Here is a 22,324-nt window from a genome sequence, read left to right as displayed (position 1 = left end):
TTTTGTGTACAGGATATACCTGGCCAATTTTCCACATTGCCAGGTAGGTGACAGTGTCCTTGCTGTACTGAAACATCTTAGCTATCGACACAGCAAGTTCTGGAGCAAACTTCTACAGCAGTATTGCCAGAATATTGTCAGTGCCCCATAGCCTTGCAGTGCCCAATGCCTCCAGCCTTTTCCTGATATCATATGGAATGAACTGAATTGGCTGAAGACTGGCACCTGTGATGGCAGGAATCTCTGGAGGGAGCCAAAGTGTATCTCTGACTTGGCACATGTTGCGAATTGTTGTGGATTTTTCAATCTTATCTTTTGTACCGGGCTCCCCCATTATTGAGGATGGCTATACTTGTGGAGTCCAATCCTCGAATGTGTTACTTAATTTTCTACCACCATTTATGACTGGATTGGTTGCACTGCAAAGCTTAGATCTGATCCTTGGCAAAAGAATCACTTAACTTTTTCACTTGCTGCTAATGCTGTTTAGCACACAAGTAGTCCTTCTTTGTAGCTTCATCAGTTGGCACCTCATTTTTAGGGGTAAAAACAATGATTGCAGATGCTGGAAACCAGATTCTGGATTAGTGGTGCTGGAAGAGCACAGCAGTTCTGGCAGCATCCAAGGAGCTTCGAAATCAACGTTTCAGGCAAAAGCCCTTCATCAGGAATATTGATGAAGGGCTTTTGCCCAAAACGTCGATTTTGAAGCTCCTTGGATGCTGCCTGAACTGCTGTGCTCTTCCAGCACCACTAATCCAGAACCTCATTTTTAGACAGATCTGATATTGCTCCGAGTGTGCCTTCCTGCACTCTTTATTGAACCAGGTTTGAGCTCCTTGATGGTATTGGGGAGATGGGGATATGCTGGGCTATGAGGTTGAAATTTTCTTTGAGTATAAATCCATTGCTACTGATGGTGCTTCACAGATGGCCATCATGAGTTGCTAAATCATTTTGAAGACTGTTTCATTTAGTACGGTGAAATTGTCACATTAGGCCTATATAGTGGTCACATTTATCGATATTGTCATAGACAGATGCATTTGCAGCAGATAGATTAAATGAGGGTGAGGTCAAGAATGTTTCTCCCTCTTGTTCGTTTCCTCACAATATGCCGCAGACCCAGTCTAGCTGCTCATTGGCTTGACGGTAGGAGACAGAGGGTGGTGATGGAGAGTTATTTTGCAGACTGGAGGCCTGTGACCAGCGGTGTTCTGCAGGAATTGCTTCTGGGACCGCTTTTGTTTTTCGTTTATATAAACTATTTGGATGAGAATTTGGGAGGCCTGGTTAGCAAGTTTTCAGACGAAACCAAAATTGGTGGTACAGTTGAAAGTGAAGAAGGTTATCTAGGATTACAAAAGAGTCTTGACCAATTGAGCCAATGAACTGAGGAATGGCAGATGGAATTTAATTTGGATAAATGTGACATTTTGCATTTTGCTAAAACAAACAAGGCAGGACTTATACAGATAATGGTAGGGCCCTGGACAGTGTTGTCGAACAGACAGATCAAGTGGTCCAGGTACACAGTTCTCTGAAAATTGCGTCACAGGTAGACAGGATGGTTAAGGAGGCATTTAGGACACTTGTCTTCATTGTTCAGATCATTAAGTATAATATTTAGGATGTCATGTTGAGATTGGACAGGGCATTGGTGAGGCCACTTTTGAAGTATTGTGTACAGTTCTGGTCGCCCTGCTGTAGGAAGGATATTATTAAATTGGAGAGGGCATTCAGAAAAGATTTACCAGGATATTGGCAGAACTGCAGAGTTTGAGCTAATGGGAGAGGCTGTTATAAGCTGGGACTTTTTTCACTGGAGTGTAGGAGGTTGAGAGGTGACCTCATAGAGGCTTATAGAATCCTGAGGGGGAATATATAAGCTTAAAAGCAAAGGTCTTTTCCCTCAGTTAGGGAAGCTCAAAACTAAGGGACCTATTTTTAAGGTGAGAGGAGAAAGATTTAAAAAAAGAATGTGAGGGGCAACCTTTTCACACAGAGGTGGTTCATATGTTGAATGAATTGCCAGAGTAAGTGGTAGGTATAGGTATAGTTATAATATTTAGATGACATTTGGATAGGAAAGGTTGATTAGGAAAGGTTTAGAGGGACAAGGACCAAACGCAGGCAAGTGGGAGTAGTTTAGTTTAGAAAACTTGGTCAGCGTGAACTAGTTGGACTGAAGGATCTGTTTCCATGCTGTTTGACTCAATGACTTGGTCAGCTTGAACTTTAGAGACACTACTGAGCCACTGTTGGTAGCAGAATCCCCCACCAAGAATACTTTCTGTACTTTTGGCAACCTTAGTGCTTCTTCCAAGTGCGTGAAATATGGAGCAGTACTCATTCATTAGCCTTGGTTTGGAGGAAATGTAGGGCTGTTACATGCTGTAATCAGCAAATGATTTCCTTGATCACATTTAACTTGAGAAAACTCCCTCCCAACACTACACCACTATACACCAGCTCTGCATGGTATGTTTGGCTGGTGGGACATGATGTATCTACGGATTATTATGGTGGCGTTTAAAACATTATCAGCAAGTTACAATTGCCTGAGTAATTGCTTTACCAAGCTGCTGCATGACCACTCTATCAGCCTGCTGTGCTAATTTTGGCATTAGCCCCCAGATGTTGGTAAGGACAACTTTGCAGTATCAACAAAGCTGTGTTTACCATGGAAGTTTCCAGTGCCGAGTTGATGCCAGGTGGTCCATCCATTTTTGTTCCTTTTCTGAAATCCTTTAGAGGTTTAGTACAACGCAGTGGCTTGCTAGGCCATTTCAGAGGACAATTAAGTGTCAACTACTTTGCTTTTGGTCTTATAATTAATCAAGAAGTTTCATGCACTTTATGACTTCCCGTAATTTTCATGTCTGAGCCAGAATAAGTGGCCAATACTTTAATATGTAGAAAGCAGCATAGTGATGTTAGGCTTATTGAGGGTCAGAGTATGTCCTATAGCTCAATCGTCTGTACGGAAAATAACTGACAGATGAATGGGAACCTAAACATAGAAAAAAAATTGAATCGTAGAATCACTACAGGAAGCAGGCCATTTGTCCTATCAAGTCCACACTGACCCTCCCACCCAGACAGATACCCCTACCTTATCCTAGTAACTGTGCCAATGCACCATGCCAGAACATCCTGGATGCTATAGAGCAATTTAGAACTGCCAATTCACCTAACCTGCACATCTTTCGAGTGTGGGAGGAAACCCACGGAAACACAGTACTAACCACTGAGCCACTGCGTCGCCCTAATGATGGACACAATTGTGTCTTTGACATCCAAAAGCATCTGATATCGCAGGATTAAAATTAATTTACTTGATTAAAAAATACTGAAGTCAGACGTATGTGTTATCTGTCCCAAAGAAAAGATCCTGTGGGTATCTCATTTCCGGAGACAATATCATTTGCGTTAACAGTTTAACAGTTGATGTCATTGTTACCTGAAGCTTCTCCAGTAGCTCCATGTTTTGTCTCTTAAGCTGACAATTTGCTCTCTCCAGTTTCTCCAGACGGTCTCCATCATCATTGGGCAATGAATTCTCCACCATCTCATCTTGCAACACATGGTACTCTACCTCATAGGCATGGAGCTGCTTGGAAATGTCCATCTCAAACACCTACAACACACCAGAAATGATTCACTGAAAACAGCAAATGAAAGAGACCTGAAGTTACTGCTAGGAGGAGCTGATGCTGTCATACAGACTTAAACTTAAAAGGGGATTGTGACCTTGTTCCTAGAACATTGAAACTGTTGAACTGAAAATTATCTTTGTACACTGAGGAATAACTTAAGATTTGTCTCATCTGTTGACAACAATGATGCAATGCTGGCCAGAAATTGCAGGAAACAGTAATGGCAAGTTCACCATATGCCATCATAACCAGTGTGGGAAACAATCTAGCAACAGTATTGAGAACAACATAAGCCTTGTGTCACCAATCAGCACAAGCTGCTGAAGGATTTGTGGTTTTGCTGTTGGACTATTGAAAGCAGCAGCTCGCCATCTATCAGTCTGAGTCTCAAAATATTAGTGAATCGCCATTGTAAATACGGATGGATCTCGACATCGAGAGCTAGTATTTCATGTTGTAAGAACTCCGCTAATGGTAAGATTTATGGTCCTCACTCTTGAGAACCAGAAAGAGAATAACTGAAAGAACTGAAGTCACACAGAGAGAGGGAGTCCATTCAGCCTATCCTGCCTCTCCCAGTTGTTAAAAGATTACACAAACAGGCATGAAGCGAGCCGTGCAGGAATTTGAAAAATACAATAATAATTATAAAACGGAAGCATTGTTGGACAAGGAGCCAATGTAGTTACATATACTGAAACCAGATTGGAGTTGGAAGACGCATCTCAAATAGCTTTTCTTAAACACTTTGGAGATTATATCTAGGCAGATAATGCATTAAAGGAGATTGGGTGGGACGATTTTTAAACGTATGAGGATACATACACGGTTTTGGTTCATATGACATTTCTGGGATATTGGGATTCTGGCACCCTAGTAGTTTTTACTTTCTCCTCTTTAGTTATATGATGTGAACAAAAAAACATCTTTCTTTGTTGTGGGAGCTTAGGGTAAATGAAAGGAAAGATCCTTTTCACACAATCCATGATGCTAGTTTGTATTGAACAATTTAATTAGTGGAGCAGAGTTTCATGTGTTTGCTCATATCCTGTACTGCTAACAATAGGGCTGATTGACAGTCAGGGTCTCCCTTGGGCCATGAGGATCATGTCTAACCTGCTGAAGCACTAGCCAACTACAAAATCATAATAACAGGATCCTGAACAATACTTTTGTTCTCAAATGCTAGTTGTTAGGCTGGACAAATGTAGAAGGAAAAAGAAAACTCTTGAAGTGGAGCACAGCTGTGCTATATAAACACTGTGTAGAAAGTTGTACTTGACATACATTAAACAAGCAGTAAAACATACTGAGTAAAATATAAACCACTATTGAGGGCTACTGTGCTAACAGCATCACTTAGATGTGATCAACAAAGTCATAAACCTTACTCTCTTCCTGTAACTTGAGGTCAAACACTTTTAAGACTGGTCTGTAAATTACAAGTAACATTAGCTTTACAGCTCCTTTGGACTAATACATAACTATTAATGGCCTTAAATTATCCCTCCAGATGATTTATAGAAAAGCATAAAGCGCGCCAGGCTGCACTTATGGCCACAGTATCTTTATTATATCAAGGACAGGCAGTGTGATGATAAAATATTAAATCCCCTTGGACATTAGAAAAGCTATTCAGTTTAAAACTTCTACCCACAGACATACAGTTCAGTGATTGCAGTTTGCTGTTTGAAAAAGGTCAAATACACTTTCTATTATTTCTGTCATAAACATAGGTATTCCATTTGTACTGATACAAAAGACAGTTTAAATCTGAAAGCTGTTAATTAGTAAATAACTTTTAAGTGCTAAAACTACACAGATAGTGGAACAAAAGATGATAAAAATAAATGTTTCTTTATTCTTAGTGAAATATGAAAGTGTGACCTTGCCTAAAACAGGTTAGGATAGATAATCAATATTAAATTGATGCAGATATTTGCACTATTGGTGAATTAACTGTGAATATCCTCTCAGTGTCTGACCCTTGACAAAACTTAGGTAGTTTCAAAAAATGCAAATCCAGGCAATTTGAAAAGCTCACAATACTAAGTAATGAGATTAATACCTGAACAATAGTTTTCTCCATCTGTGTGTGACTCAGATTTGGAATCGTTGACTTTATAAAATCTACGATGGTCTCAAAACTGTCACATTGCAGAATTAATGCCTCGTGACTGCTCATCAGGCTAAGGGCCACTTTAAATATCACCTCAGTCCCTTGGAGAAACATAATATCTGTTTTTTGGAAAAGGAAAAAGAATACAGACCCACAAGTCTTTATGTTAGTCAGAACATCTCCATTTTCAAGTCCAAATTATTACCTATTTGGTACCATGTGTAGAATTTTTAAAAAATCAATATTATGTTTATGCGACTTAGCAATACTTGAGTACTCAGACAGGCCAGTTCTCCCAACGAGGTCCCAGACAGACATTTAATAAAGCAGCTTACCTGTGAGAATAAATCTGTGCGATACAGACATGATGGCTTTCCAACAGTGTTACTCATCAAACATGTCAAGCACTACAATTCAAAGTGGTTCTTAATGTGACTACTGACACTATCCCACAGCATGGTAAGCTGTGGACCTGTATTCATAATTACTGTTTTAATCAGCTCTCTAGAACAACTGTCAAATGGAGGTTCCCAAATCCATTGATATCTCAAAGTTTATCATAAATATTTTCACAGTTTGCAGGCAGCGCAAATATTCCAGCACTCATTGTACAGAGTGAAGCCTGCCAAGTAACTACAACCAACCTAGAGGCAGTTAGCCACTCTCAGTGGGAGGAGGTACTGCTTTTGTTACCATAGTTACCACTATCCCATACTCAACCACCGTCCTCAAGCCTTCTTCAAGAAATGGCTGCATATGCGGAATGCAAAGCAGACTAAAAACTGAACTCATATGTAAACTTTGCTTTTCAACACTCTACCTATTCCTGATGTGTAGAATCAAATTAAATCAGATATCAAAATTAAAATATCGGGCGACTGACTGTGGAGTTTACATATTCTCCTCCTGTCTGCATGGGTTTCCTTTGAGTGCTATTTCCTATTTCCTCCCATAGTCCAAAGATGTGCAGATTAGGCAGACTGATGATGGTAAATTGTCCAAAGTGTCCAGGGATGTGCAGGCTAGGTGGGTTAGCCATGGGAAATGCAGGGTGATAGGTGAAAGGGTGGGTTTGAGTTGGATGCTTTTTGGAGGGTCAGAGTGGACTTGATGGGCCAAATGGCCTTCTTCCCCTGTAGGCGTCCTTTGAAAACAGACTTTTCTTAAAATAAAGCTGCTCCCTCCAGTTTTCCTGCTTAGCAGGAGGTAAGAGTCAAGAATGGGAGTAGTGTTCATTTTCTGTTCTCACCATGAGACAAAGTGCTCTAAGGTCAAGTAGAGATCATTGCAGGGCAATAGCCTTTAAAATCTGCAAAAACCATTTGACTAAGTCACAAACCTGGAAGGACTAATGCAATATCAGATTTGTTTCTTCCACACATGTACCATTAATGAGCCTACATGTAGGTGTGACTCAGCAATAGTGGTCTTCCCTCTGAGTCAGTCTGATGTCAGTTCACATCCTTCTCCAAAGACATGACTACAGGATGACACTTCAACGTATTACTGAATGACAGCTGTACCATTGAAAGTTCGATTTTCCAGATAAAAAGTTGAACCAAGGTTCTGTCTGCTCATTTCAGTGGTGTAAAAGTTGTCACTATTTTACAGGACGGCAAACTGGTTTTCCCTGGTTCCTTGGTCTATACGTCCCACTCAGCTGTCATCACTGCAACAGATCATCAGATTACTACTAGATCACAGATTGTGGGATCCTGCTATGTGGAAATTAGCTGCTGCATTACAGCAATAATGGCATGTCAAAAGTATCACTGACTGCAGATCTGGGATGTGTACCAAGGCAGACTTGACTAGAGAGCTTAAGGTGAAGTAATCCTTCAGGGGCAGCAAGCATAATTTGATAAAGTTCACTCTACAGGTTGAGAGGGAGAAGCTGAGATCAGGCATAATGGGATTGCTGTTGAATAAAGGTAATTACAAAGGAATGAGGGAGGAGCTGGCCAGAGTTAACTGGAAGGGAAGCCTAGCAGGGAAGATGGTGGACCAGCAGTGGCAGGAATTTCTGGGGTAATTCAGGATTCACATCAGAAATTCATCCCAATGAAGAAGAAATATACTAAGGTGAGGACAAGGTAACCATGGCTGACAACAGAAATCAGGGACAGCATAAAAGCAACAGAAAAGGCATTACAATGTGATGAAGATTAGTGGGAAGCCTTTAAAAAGCAGCAAAGATAACTAAAAGAAAACTGAAATGGAAGAAGATGAAATATGAGGTTGTTATTAAGTAATATAAAAGAAGATGGCAAGAATTATTTTTAGACATATAAAAGGTAAGAGAGAGGCAAGGCTGGACTTTGGACTGCTGGAAAAAGAGGCTGGAGTGAAGTAATGGGGAACAAATAAATGGCAGAGGAACTGAATAGGTACTTTGTGTGAGATTTCACAGTGGAAGACACAAGCAGCATACCACAAGTACAAGAGAGGCAGGGGACAGAGGTAAGTGTGGTGGCCATCAATAAGGAGAAGGTGCTGGGGAGGCTGAAAAGTCTAAAGGCAGATAAATCATCCAGACCAGATTTATTACACACCAGAGCTCTGAAGAAGGTAGCTGATGAGATTAGAGCCATTGGCTTTCAGGAATCACTGGAGTCAGGGAGGGTCCCAGATGACTGTAAAGTTACTAATGTAACACCTCTGTTTAAGGTCTGCATTGTCATTATATAGAATTAAAAGGTTTAAAGAGATTTTAATATAACAGAATTAAAACCGCACTGATTTATTGCGAGATCACAAGATTTCAATCATTACCGTTTATCTATTGGGGAATAATAAGATCTCTAAGGAAAATCGAACCACAGCATTGAGATGTGATAGATTTAAAATAGCCTTCATGTGAAGAGAATAGTCATATTAAAAGGAAATGGGAAGATAAATAATATAGCCATCAAAATTTAATGTCAGAAAAGACTAAACAGAATGGAGGATTGGACATCTTGGAGAAGACTGTTCTTGGGATTGAGATTAAATACTAAATCTCAACCTAAGTAAGTAAATACACTTTAGATTCAGTAGATGCTACTACAAGATTATAAATTTCCTAAATATAAAAGAAGGCACTGGTACTTTTGATGAAGTTCTATCAGCTTTTATTACTTCAATCTGACACCAAATACATTGCCAAATGAGCAAGATTTAACAGAAAGTCCACCATCCAAAGGAATTGGTAGATTATTTAACTAATGATTTCTACAGATTAGTAAAGACCCGTTACATTGGAACTTTAAAAGCAGGATATAAATAGACAAAATTATTGACAAGTCCTTGTTAGAGTTATTGCATCCAAAGAATATTTGACTTTGGAGAAAATTATTCAAGTTATGTTAGAATGTTACAAGCAGAAGCCAGGAGGACTCACAGGTATATTCCGAGATATGTATACAACCTTGCCAAAGGAGACCAATTAAACCTATCCAGTTTTAAGATACAGACAATTTACTGATAAATGTAACAAACTAACACAAAGAATACTTCAGTCAGTGGATATAAAGAGACAGTGTTAGTGCTGTGGAACAAGAAAGCCATTTTAGTATAATCTGTGCCCAGATATGACACAGTAGTGTATAACTATAGATCATTTCCAGAAGATGGACAGAGGTAAAATACAATTTCAGAGCAGCAAAAGTGACAGGAGTTACTCAAGCAAACAGATGAACAGAGTGTAATAATTATCATTGGAAAGATACCTGAGGCATTCCTAAGGGAAATTAGTGATGCAACTGCTTCAAACTAGACAGGTACGTAAAGGACATCAGTTAGTGTTAAGCTTGGTACAGGTACGAATATCACAGTTCTGTCAGATCAAATGCTATGTCTGAAGAAACATAAGTTGCAGCTTATGAAGGTAACGCTACATGCTCCACGGTGGAAGAATTCTCAAGAGCAAAGGAATGTTACCAGTAGCACCACAACACAAAGAACCTAAGAGAGTTGAAAACATGCATGTAATTCACAATCAACAGCTCCCACTTCTGAGGCTGTATGCATGTTTTGACCTCAACATCCTTAAGACCGCAGAAGGAGTTCAACTAGCTCCAACAAAACAAAAGGTTTAGAAACAAACTACTAATGACCAGTTCATGCAATTTGTAGAAGGTTTCCTTGGACTTTCTAGAATTATGGCGGAACCCAAGAAGAAAGAATTTATTGAAATTACCTACATTGGCATAAGAACTGAAAGGATTCAGAAAAGATTTACAAGGATGTTGCCAGGGTTGGAGGGTTTGACCTATAGGGAGAGGCTAAATAGGCTGGGGCTGTTTTCTCTGGAGTGTCAGAGGCTGAGGGGTGACCTTATAGAGATTTATAAAATCATGAGGGGCATGGATGGGGTGGATCATCAAGGTTTTTTTCCCCAGGGTAAGGGGAATCCAAGACTCAAGGGCATTGGTTTCAGGAAAAATTTAAAAGAGACCTAACGGGCAACTTTTTCACATAGTAAGTATAGAATAAGCTGCCAGAGGAAGTGGTGGAGACTGGTACAATTACAACACTTAAAAGGCATCTGGGTGGGTATATGAATAGGAAGTGTTTCGAGGGATATGTGCCGTATGCTGGCAAATGGGAACTAGATTAGTTTAGGATATCTGGTCAGCGTGGATGAGTTGGACCTTTTTCTGAGGTGTACACCTCAATGACTCCATGACTCTCAGAGAATTGTTCCAGGTAACAGGAAGGAATTCACTGCTTTTATAATTGTGGAAATATTTGCTATTCTAATCAGCACCATAATGAAGCAAATACTCAGGACAAAAATGAACGGTACAACTGACTTGAGAGTTCACTGATGAATCTCTAACTGAAGTAATTTTAAAAAGCACAATTGTTTTCTACACAAAATAAATCAGCAAATTTGACTTTGATGTAAGATGTTAAGACAACATAAGCTGAAGAACAACTTTTCAATCCTTTGTCTTTCGAAGAAGAATTATCAGTACCAGTGACAACAGTATTACTAAAGTAAGCAAATACCGACTAGCACCATGACAAAGGATTTGAAAATGTCTAGTTCACCAGGACATCCAGAGAATGCAACTGAAAACATCCAACCCACTGAATGGATCAGCGGATTAAATCAGCAGATTAAATACAAAGATTTCTAGAATAAAATGGGGAAGAGACACATGCAACCTTATGGAAGCCAGACCAAATTCCATAACTTCCAAGACATGGTCAAAAGGAAGAAATTGCTAGTCTGAAAATCCAGGCTTCTGCGAAAATGAAAATACCTACCAAAGTAGAGTAACTGTCTTCTATGATATGCATTCACAAGATAAAGAGTTCTCCTAATGAAGCTATGAGACAACCACCTGAGTTAGCAGGAAAATGCTCACTTGTAAAAGGAATTTCTGGAAATTAATGTTCCTCTAGATAAGGTCCTGAATGAAGGGACCAATGGGTTTTGCGAGGAATAGTTTAAAAGAGACAAGAATCATCAAACAGATTTTGATGCAAAGACCCATGAATCCTCTCCAATCAAACAGTTAATCCCAGAAGAATTGTGAAACCTCAGGTGCCCGAATGTGTGAAGTCAGAGACTTGTGAAGAGACAGAGTAATATTGAATGCCTAAATTTATAAATATGGGTAAGTATAACAAAAGGGAAAAATACCTAGTGGGAGATAAGGTAATAGTTCTGAAAGTGTTAATTTCAAAAGTACTTTAAGCTCCACCTAATTTGATGATGTCATACAATCCGTAGGTGAAGAAGAGCCAGTCTAGCACAAGGTCCTGATGGAGACAGACGTCATCACTGACACTTAATCATTTTCGGAACTATGCCAAACTTGCCTATGTAACGTATACACATTGCTATCACACTGTAATCTATACTTTGTTGTTCAGACAAGTGCTTCATCTCATTAAAACTCAATGGTGGTTTATCCTTTATCATTGCTAATTAGATAAACCTCAGAATTAGTGGAGCAAGATGGAAAAGGGCCTCTGTGAAGCAGCGGCAATGTCTCTAACGTTGGGTCAGAAGACCCAGGATTAAGTCCCACCTGCTCCAACCCTTTAGACACTGGATAGATTAAAAATATCTAGAAAGAAGGATTGGTGGCAGCTTTCCATACTAATAAGCAGCAGTAATGATCCTACAGCGTTTGAGATAATAATCAGTTCAGCCATGATTTTATTAAATGGCAGTGCAGGCTCAAGAGGGCATATAGTCTACTCCTAATCCTAATCTGTATGCTCCTATGGTGGTTATGTATTTGAATGAGGGCATTTATAATAATTTTCACTCAGGTGGTTGAGTGGAGTCTACACCCAGAGATGGTACATGGCCTTTTGCAAAAGCTGAAGTTGATTGGCTAACCCTATCCAAGTCTGATGGTTCTCAAGGAAAGCATTACCTAAGCTCTTGTATGCTAGCGATAGAATTCAGAACATGAAGTTCATACTTACCAAAGACTCTGGCGACAAATCCCAGTGGGAACTGGGAGGCAAAAAAGGTGAGGAACCATGGGGCTGCGTAGAGACTGGGGCTGACCTCATTGTCTTCAAGGTGGTTGTACAAATCCCGGTGATAGTCATGTAGAAGTCTTGACAGCTGGTACATCTGAATCTGCCCAAAGGACAAAGTGCAGTCAGTATTTCTGCAGCAGACAGCACACAAATTTTGCTGTTATTCTGTGCTGAGTAGACATACAGGCTCACAAACCTAAACACACAATCCAACCACAAAGCACCATTTAATATATAAATATTTTCTCAGTCACAATAAAAAAATTCTTTGAAGGGAGATGATCGTGAAATCTGAGGGTGTTCTGCTAAATCCCTTGAGGTTCCCGAACTGTCTTTTAATCATTAGATGTCTTTGGTAATGCACTACAGCTTTAAACATAATTATTAAAACTCCACAGTTTCACTGAAAAATACACAATGGATTAATCTTTGCACAGTTCAGGTGCAATAAATAATAAAAACATAAGATATAATTCTACAATAGAATAGTACTTCACTGTCTATATATCCAAGCAAAAATATTTATCCACATACTGTACATACATCTCCTGCTCAAAAGGTGTGACTAATCCCATAATCAGGAAGTACAGGAGGGTACTTAAGGGAGATTCAGCAGAATGGCTCCATGGATAAGAGATTTAACCTGCAAGGTCACATTGGAGAAGCTGAGGTCTTCTTCTTGCAGTAAAGAGTTTTGAGGTGAGAATTGGATATGGATGTAGATTATGACATGTTTAGATAAAGTAGACATTGGCTGTAGAATGTCCTGAGATTGTGAAAAGTTATAAATTGCAAATCTCTTTCTTTCGATGAAATGAACTGTGTCAGACTTTGCTGATTTCACTAAATCAGGAAGAGGGATTAAAAGGAAGAATGAATCAGATAAGAATTGTGAAAGACTGCAGTGATAGATAAGCCAGTAGGATGGGTGTTCCAGTGACAGATGTAGTCTCGCACAGAGCAATGTGAAGCACATTTTTGAAGTAAAGCAGTATGCCCTAAATGGTAATGCTGAAATTGGAGTAGTGGAGACCTACAATATATAGAAAGAGATTATTCAGAAAATCACAGAATTATGAAGGTGCAGAAAAAAATCATTTAGCCCATCTTAGCAAAGATGATAGAACTCACCAATAATATACACAGATAAAGACAGGAGATGAATATGGATAATACCTTTGGTCAAAACAGTAGCCCCTGTGTCAAGTTTTGGGTTCCATTACAGAAAACTTATTAAAGCATGGTAGAAGTGCAGTGCAGGTGCGTTATTATGCTAAAAATGTTCACTGCTTTACAAAGGAAGATGTGGGACATTTAGTTGTTTTTGGTGAAAATGATGAACCTAACCGATACGGGTGCTTGAGTTAACTTAATATGAGTACTAACCATGAATATTAACTAGCCTTAGACCCAAGTATAAACATCTAACAAATTACTTTGGGCTCTCCAGATCATTTGAACAGCAGCTTGTTTTGTACCAAACACACAAAAACTTTTGAAAACTAGGTAGGCATCAAACCAAGATGCACTACAAGTTGGTTCTTCATAATTAACTTGGACCATTCACACCTCCCTTTCCCTAGATGAATACAACTGAGGAGCATGCTAAACCCCAATGATAAATCTGAAAAACCGAGCAAACAGGACTCCTGAAGGCTGATCTGGAAAGCTGAGCTGTGTAGTATGAGACAGGCATCAGGCTGACTGTAAAATCTACTTCTGCTGTAGCTCATCTCAGCTTTCGCCAGTCATCAGTTCAGGAAGAGATGAACTAAAGCTGGCAGCAATAATCAGAGGTGGAAAGTTCAAGCTACAGCAGTGAAATTATTGACATGTGTGCAAATTATCAAACAAATGAGTCCCAACGTTTAAAATGCTGTGGGTCACGTTGGTCCTATTCTAATTTCACACAGAATCTGAAGCAGGACTATCTGTCTCCTTTACTCCTATTCACTAGTTTTTCACAAAATGTGCCTGATAAATAACCTCCTGTCGTTACTGAATAGAAATAGTCTTTTAACAATTCTAGCCCCATGTATCACCCCATTGCATTACACATCAGAAAACAGAAGATAATCTGTTGTCCATTTTAAGCCCTGTCCAGAGGGAGCAGAAGACATGAGAAATCTAATCTTAACCACCAGACCTAATTTTTGATCAGTTAGAAGCAGTTGCTCAACAAGTAGGATCAGACCAATCAAAAGATGCTGCAGCTCCTGACTCCTCAAAGCCTGTCTGCCAACTTCAAGTCAAAAGTGTGATGGAATATTCCCCAGTTGCTTGGTTGAGTGTGGCTCCAATAACATTTCAGAAGCTTGACACGATGCAGGCAACTTGCTTCTTGAGACCTCATCTGCCACCCGAAATATACCACCATTATTCCACAGCCGCAAGTGTGTACCACCTACAACATGCACAGTCGTAACTCACCAAGGTACCATCAATAGCATCTTCCAACCAGCAATTTCTATTAGCTAGGGCAAGATGAACAGATGCAAGAGAACAACATCATCTACAAGTTCCCTCTCAAGCCACATACCAGCAGTCCACAAGGAAGGACAGGTCAGCAGATACACATCAACACCGTTAAATGCAACTTCCCCGCCAAACCAAACACCATCCTGACTTTGAAACTATATGGCCATTCCTTTAGTATCACTGGGTCATTATCCTAAAATTCCCTCCCTAATAGCATTGAGTATCTAGCCTCATCAAATAGATTGCAACTGTTTAAGAAAGTGGCTCATCTCCACCTTTTCAAGCATATTTAGGGATGCTGAGCACTCACATCCCAGAAATTAACAAAATATTTGTTGGGGGTAGGAGAGAGGTGGAGTTTGAGAAGGCCAGGATAGTCTCTAAACAAGAGCAGGTAAACAATTTTTGATTCTAACCTAACCGGTTTTATTATATTTTATGTAAGTATTTAATAAATGGATAAAGGATACCAGTCAGTCTTCTATGTTACCCTTTACACTATAAACTGTTATGTTCAATCTTTGTGTAAATATTTGCAGCTCAGGTACCAGTTGCAGTTATTGTTGGTATGTTCATCGAGCTGGCAAGTTGGATAACAGACATTTTGTCCCCTTTCTAGGTAACATCCTCAGGGCTGTGGAGCCTCCTGTGAAGCGCTGCTGTCCTGTGTTGGTTGGAATTTATTTGGTTTTATTCCTGCCGCTTCCGTCTGCCGGTTCCGATGTGGACATGCCACGATCCAACACACTAACCACGCTACCTTATATAAAAGTCAATGCAGGCAGTCAATTCTTATATCATTTTATAAATTTCTACTTTGGAAATAGAACCAGTCTGACTCAAGATTGGGATACAGACAGACTCTAACCTCACACCTTCAATGCATTGTCTGAGCTGAGCTATCACCTTTTTTTTATAAAACCTTACGTTATCTCGAGAATGTGACCTAAAAGAAGTTCTGGGATTTAAAAATAAATGAACTGAAATCTGCAACCCATTCTGAAAGACGGAAGACTTAACAGCAATGTAGGTTTGTTCAATATATCATTTTAATTGCATGGCTCTGTGATCTTTTGCTATAAATTCTGTGTCATATGATTCTGCCCCACTAGTTATCTGATGAAGGAGCAGCGCTCTGAAAGCTAGTACTTCCAAATAAACCTGGTGGACTACAACCTGGTGTTGATTGATTTTTAACGTAATATAAAAAAAGTCACAGAACTGACAGGCAGACTCCTCCAACCACTTGGATTTATGACAGCACATAAATCGATAGCCACGCTCAGACAAGAACTCACCAAAACAAAAGACTCAATACCCATCATGTGTGCAACAAACATGGTGTACAAGATTCCATGCAGGGATTGCACAAAACATGATATAGAACAAACTGGCAGACAACTAGCAATCCGCATTCACGAACATCAACTAGCCACTAAACGCCAAGACAGCTGTCCCTAGTTGCTAAAAATGACAAGGACCACAAATTTGACTGGGACAACACAACAATAACAGGACAAGCCCAACAGAGGACAGCCAGAGAATTTCTAGAAGCATAGCACTCATCCACGGACTCCATCAATAAACACATTGACCTATACCCAATGTACTGACCACTGCAACAAACAACTGGAACTGGCAACCAGAAGCAGCGGGAATGAAACCAAATAAATTCCAACTGACACAGGACAGCTTCATAGGAGGCTCCACAGCACTGAGGATGCCACCTAGAAAGGGAAAGAAATATCTACAAACTGACTTCCCAGCTAAGCAAACACACCCACAACAATTGCAAGCTTTTATTTTCCCAGCTAACATTTGAAGTGACAGCTTCTCAAATATCTTTTGGAAGCCTAATTACACCAAATAAACTGGTTCCTTTTTTATCTAACAGGACGTGTTATTTCTTCAAAGAAGTCCAATAAATTGGTTAAACATGATTTTCCTTTCACAAACCATGATGACTCTGCCTGATTATTTTGAATTTTTTCAAGTATCTGCTATAGCATCTTTAGTAATAGCTTCTAACATCTTCCCTCTAACAGCTGTTAACAGGCCTGTCGTTCTGTCCTTCTATCTTCCTCTCTTTTTGAATAAAGGAGTTATATTCCGCATCTTCCAATCCTAATGGAACTTCTCCCAAATCTGGCAAATTAAAACCAAAGCATTATTAGCTTCTTCTTTTAAGATTGTAGAATGAAGCCCATGTTGGATTGAGCAAGAATCCCCTTCATTTAAAATACTGGACAAAAGCCTGAGCTCAGGCTGCAACAAATGTGCACACAAAGCCAGAATGATTTCATTCTGGGACTATTGTTCAGCCTGGAATTCCAATTCACACCTTCAATCTAAGAGAACAATCAACCAAACCTAACTCTGGACCGAAATTAACTTTTACACATCAGGCTACCAAACACAGACAGTATGGGGGCCTGCACAGATACCAAACATTCAACTTCAATCAATATCCATACACATATACTCTTAACTATCAAGAAGCCTCAAAGGGAACACCAGAAACACAATGGCAACACAGATCTGGGGGGAGGTAATAGAGCACACAGTCTGTATAACTGCTAGCCCTGATCTGAACTGAACGGAGCACAATTCGTTTCCCCACAGGCTTCCAGCTCCAACAAGCACCTTCAGAACCAAGAACCACAGAGACCAAACAGAGAAGCTGAATCAGGAAGCCAAAGCAAAGGCATTATCGCAACAAAGGACATCCGAGAGGGAGGAAGCCAACCTCTGTGCTGTATGGACAAGAGCTTCCAGACACGGAACTGTTCTGAACGAACAGAATTGACAGCAAGAGTCTCAACAACTGGGCGCACTTTACTGTGCTTTCCTCAGTGGTGACCTGAAACTCCCAAGACCCCAAAGTTTCCAACCTAGCTAGCACAGAGGGGAACGTGGATACTGACAGGGCAGGAAAGACAAGGGTAGGAAGCCTGATTAGCTTTCTACGATTAAAACTGCTTCTTAGCTTCTAATAATGTTTGACCTGTGTTTAATTTAACATGTATTTTATTTCTGCCCTCTGTATAATTGATAGTGTTAATTTTACTGTTTTGTGTTTTTTTAAATCTGTATTTCTTGTATCATACTTACCTTTTGTACTTAAATAAACGCAGAGGTTCTTTTACCCTGAAACATCTCTCTACTGCCGTCTTCATTTCACATTCCCTAAACATGTCCAGTGTGAGACCAGGGATCTGGGGCTGATTTGAACGACCTAGAATCAACAAATTATTGAGTGCAAACCAGAACCCTCCACCTATCAAGACCTGGGGACTTGTCAGGTCACAGCTCCAGTTATTGCTCTGTACCACTTCCCTTGGTGGTTGTAATTTTCTTGAGGTGCTCCCTCCTTTCCATCTCCTATTTACAGTTATTTCTGTTCCAAAGTAGACTGCCTGAATGGCATCCCATTGCTACCTTCGACATTCACTCTCTCTGCAACCAACCTATAGTGGCAACAGTGTGTATCATCTACAAGATGCTCTGCAGAAATTCAGCAAAGCTCCTTCAATATCAATATGGCCTCTATCAGCTGGAAAATCAAGATGAGCAGATGTATGGGAAGGGTACCAACTGCAGGTTCCTACCCAACCCTCATACTCCTTACTCGGAACTATATCAGTGTTTCTTGAAAATTCTGGAACTTCCTTCCCATCAACAATGAGTGCATCTACACCCCGTGGACTACACTAGTTCAACCACATGGCTCTTCACTATCCTGTATGGACAACTAGGGATGAGACAAACTACGGCATGCTCACTGAATCCTTATCCTCTGAATGAATGAAAATAAATTACCAGAGGGGGAATTACTGTTCGTGATCTTTATTTTATGTTCCTGCACCAGCTGGGGTCACTGTCTCCACCTCATTCCTTGCCTGAGGCGTAGTGACCCTCAGGTGAAACTCACTACCAGTTGTCTCTCTCTCTCTCTCTCTCTCTTTTTACTAGAGAGAAGCTCCCTGGTCTTCTGGCGAATGTAGATAAAACACTCCTCTTTAAGCGAAGGCAACTTAACAAGCAAGGGAATGAGATACAAACAATGTGCAATTTCCCAGCATTCTACAGTGAAATGAAAACCCATTGTGGTAGGTTTAGTTGTATGGTGTAGCACTGCAATACATGGTTCAGTTGGAGTATCTGAGATTCAGAAAGTCATCAATAAACTTCAGCTTTCTAAATCAACATAAAAACCTCTGTATGTTTGCATTACTTGAACCCTTGTGTCAAAATAACATTAGTCCACCTGCTGTTTGTGAACCAAGCAATGGGCATGTGGCTTGCCTGTTTCTGATATATGTCCCAGATTTATGCGGACCCATGTAACACATGCAGAGGTGCCACTGCACAGTGGTATGTCACAAGATCAAGATGCTGCTGATGAACTACTCAAACTTCACCCTCGCAACCCATGGCTACCAGCTGACCCCAGAAAAACGACAATCTCTCACATCACATTCTCATCTGCGCCTTATTGCTCCTGTAAACATTCTCAGAGGGAAGAGGCAACTGACATCTGCTGCCCCTCTTTGTGCATCGTCTTCTGCCGCAGAAAGTGAAAAGCAATTGATTTTCACTGGGTTACCAAGTTCACAACATGGGTCACTCTGAATAATGGATGCCTTCCTTTTATTATCTTGCTCATCTATAGTCTCTATAGCCACAGCGAGCACTATCAGTTTGCTGCTGACAGTCTCATTATGTGCTGCTGTTGATAGCTGTGTGTGTCTGTCTCAATGTCACTGAGTCATGCGACATGCACAAGGTTGTGATCTTATTAGCAGATCCATATTTCATGTCATACTGCCTCTCCTTTTAGCTGAATTTCATAAGAGAGAGGAAACGAAACGGAGGAATGCTGAAAAGAAACCACACCATTTTGGACTCTTTAAATATAATTGAATTAATGCAGCCAAGGCCTCTTTGATTTTGCCTTCTTACACATGCTTCCATCAAGCTTTACTCATTGCTGTGCAGTGCCTGTCCTGAAAAAGCTGTAGACAGACAGGCTCCACTAGCTGCTTTCAGCTTCAACAGTTGCTCAGTATTGAGGATGACCTTCTTCCACTCTGGTTCTGAGATAACCGTTAAGTCCAACTGTGACCCAGACTATTCCACAGATAGGTCATGTGGGGCTTGAGGGATTGTGTAGACGCCTTGTCTGGATGTTTGCCTGCTCTGACATGACTTTGCCTCCATGCATTTCCAAAGGAGCCTCCCATTTCATGTACTCCTGCAAGATCCTTCTTTATTTTGGTCACCCACATGCCAGAGACTCCTAAGAGCCTGTGTGGATGGTTGATCTCTTCAAGGATGCTTTAAGGACATCTCTGACTCCTGCATCAACTAGGTTCTGAGTAGAGCACACTGCTTTAGGAGTCTGGTATCAGCTACATGTATATAGTCCTTTGAGAGGACTGGTTTTGAATGATTACTGTCTTAATGCCGAGTACATCGATTTGGGAGGGGACACAGCTGCTTGACCATTCGTCTTGACATTGGATTTGGAAGCTCTCGCAAAGGCACTACTGCTCATACTTCTCCAGTACTGTGACAGCCCTGTTCTAGTCACCAAACATGGAGGAGTATGAGGATCAGTGTTGTTCAGTAGAACCATAAATTGAGTCTCAAGTTTGTGATTGTGGGCCTTAAATGCTCCTTTCCTTATTTGGCCAAATACTGAGCTGACAGTTTGGAGGCAAGGATGTATTCTTTCTGTTCAACGTACATCAGATTTTCTAATGAGAAACAAAGAGCAATTCATGTCTCATTTGAAAATGGCAACTATTTTTCTGAACTGAGAAACAGACATGCCACATTTTTTGCCCTTTCTTTTCCCAGTTGCTCTTAAGTTAAAACGTGCAGATGGGTGATTAGATCCCAAGACATATATGAACCATTCTGTGACTGTCATTGGGACACACGGTGCAGCACCAGTTGACATGCCTCTTCTTCAGGCAGTTCCTTCTCTTTCTTCCGACATAGGATGTTAAGACATTTGGAGCCAGGAAAGCTCAACCTGTTCTGTCTGTCTGGAGCAACCCAATGACCCTTACACTGTTACAACTAACTGTTTCAGAAATCATTCCAGGCATTTTGCCTAAACCAGAAACGTTGGTAAGTCTGCATGAAGGGATGGAGTAACTCCTGGAAACACTGTGAGGAAATGTAGCCGTGAATCTGCATTCACATCCAATTTACACCTACCTGCCACCACATTCACGCTCTTTCCACCAGAAGGCTCAAAATGAGTATCTGTTCTACCTATTCTCCAAGGAATTTTAGTCAGAGGCTTTCTGATTGCTTTAATTTACATTCATATTTGTTTTTCTTTTTCAATCTTTTCTGTAATTACCTTCCAGGCTAGGTTACAAAAAAATGGTTAAGGACATTCTACCATAAAGCAATATTCTCTTATGATATAACTGTTATGAGTTTTCCCTGCAATCAAACTGCCCTGTGAGATTAGATTCCCTACAATGTGGAAACAGGCCCTTCGGCTCAACTAGTACACACCGACCCTTCAAAGAGTAACCCACCCAGACCCAGTTCCCTCTGAATGATGAATCTAAAACTATGGGCAATTTAGCGTGGCCAATTCACCTGACTTGCATATTTGGACACCGGAGCACACCCACGCAGACATGGGGAGAATGTACAAACACAACAGTCACCTGAGGCTGGAATCAAACTAGCGATCCTGGTGCTGTCGGGCAGCAGTGCTAACCAGTGAGCCACTGTACCACCCTAAAACAACACCAGAGACAACTGCTGGCAATAGCGACGAGAATGTAGTGCAACTGTTTTTCAGTGAAGCTTCTTTGAATTATCATTTTAAAAAATACAAATTGTACATATAAATTAGCAATTCTAATTGTTGATTTTCCAGCCCACTGCTGTCTATACTTCATTCCCATGGTGTTCCCACACTTTCCTTCAACCATAAATATGATACAAGGATTTGGTGAGGGTGCGGTCAACACTCACTAGAATGATACTGAGCGTGAGGCACTTCAAGCATGTGGAAAAATTGGAGAAGACATGACTTTAACTTCGAGGAGACAACGTTAAGAAGAGATTTTAAAGCGGTGTTCAAAGTCATAACAATATTGACAGAGTAAACATAAAGTACTGTTTGGAATGCACTAGAAAACTCTCACATCGTTACGATATTTAGCCACATCCACACAGAAGTAAATGTGTGATGAAATCAAGGAAGAAAGACACCATTCCACAAATAGGATATTAAAAAAAGATGAACATAAAATTGCCATAATCTTACCAGATCATCAGGCTGCTCTCTCATTAGATAGAAATAACTGATGGTGGTTTAACCTGAGGGTCACTATATCTCAGACGAGGAGAGAGGTTGAGGAGGAGATTGGGCTTAAAATGGCTTAGAATGTCTCAGAATGACTTAGTCTACCTCTCCACATGTAGACAAGAGACCGGTTGACAGTTTCTCTGGTGAAGAGATTGAGAGGCAATTTTATTGGGATTTTCAAAATCATGCAGAGAAACAAGAATGGATCAAGGTCAAGGGGTATAGATTTGAGGT

The 22,324-nt window shown here is 40.3% G+C and overlaps 1 protein-coding gene across 3 annotated transcripts in view; it reads right to left on the bottom strand.

Annotated features, from left to right (window-relative positions):
* Positions 1–22,324, bottom strand: part of tbc1d4 (TBC1 domain family, member 4) — a 283,205-nt gene that overhangs the window by 5,460 nt on the left and 255,421 nt on the right. For all 3 annotated transcript variants that reach the window (XM_072577967.1, XM_072577968.1, XM_072577969.1), the window contains 3 exons: positions 12,208–12,367; positions 5,728–5,897; positions 3,464–3,640 (listed from right to left, as the gene is read on the bottom strand). In XM_072577967.1, coding sequence (XP_072434068.1) covers positions 3,464–3,640; positions 5,728–5,897; positions 12,208–12,367 — 507 coding nt within the window. The remainder of the gene's footprint in view (positions 1–3,463; positions 3,641–5,727; positions 5,898–12,207; positions 12,368–22,324) is intronic.

This window comes from Chiloscyllium punctatum, chromosome 9 (genome assembly GCF_047496795.1).
Source record: "Chiloscyllium punctatum isolate Juve2018m chromosome 9, sChiPun1.3, whole genome shotgun sequence".
NCBI lineage: Eukaryota > Metazoa > Chordata > Chondrichthyes > Orectolobiformes > Hemiscylliidae > Chiloscyllium > Chiloscyllium punctatum.
Note: the sequence above shows the minus strand (reverse complement) of the source record. Positions and strands in the feature narration are given on the sequence as shown.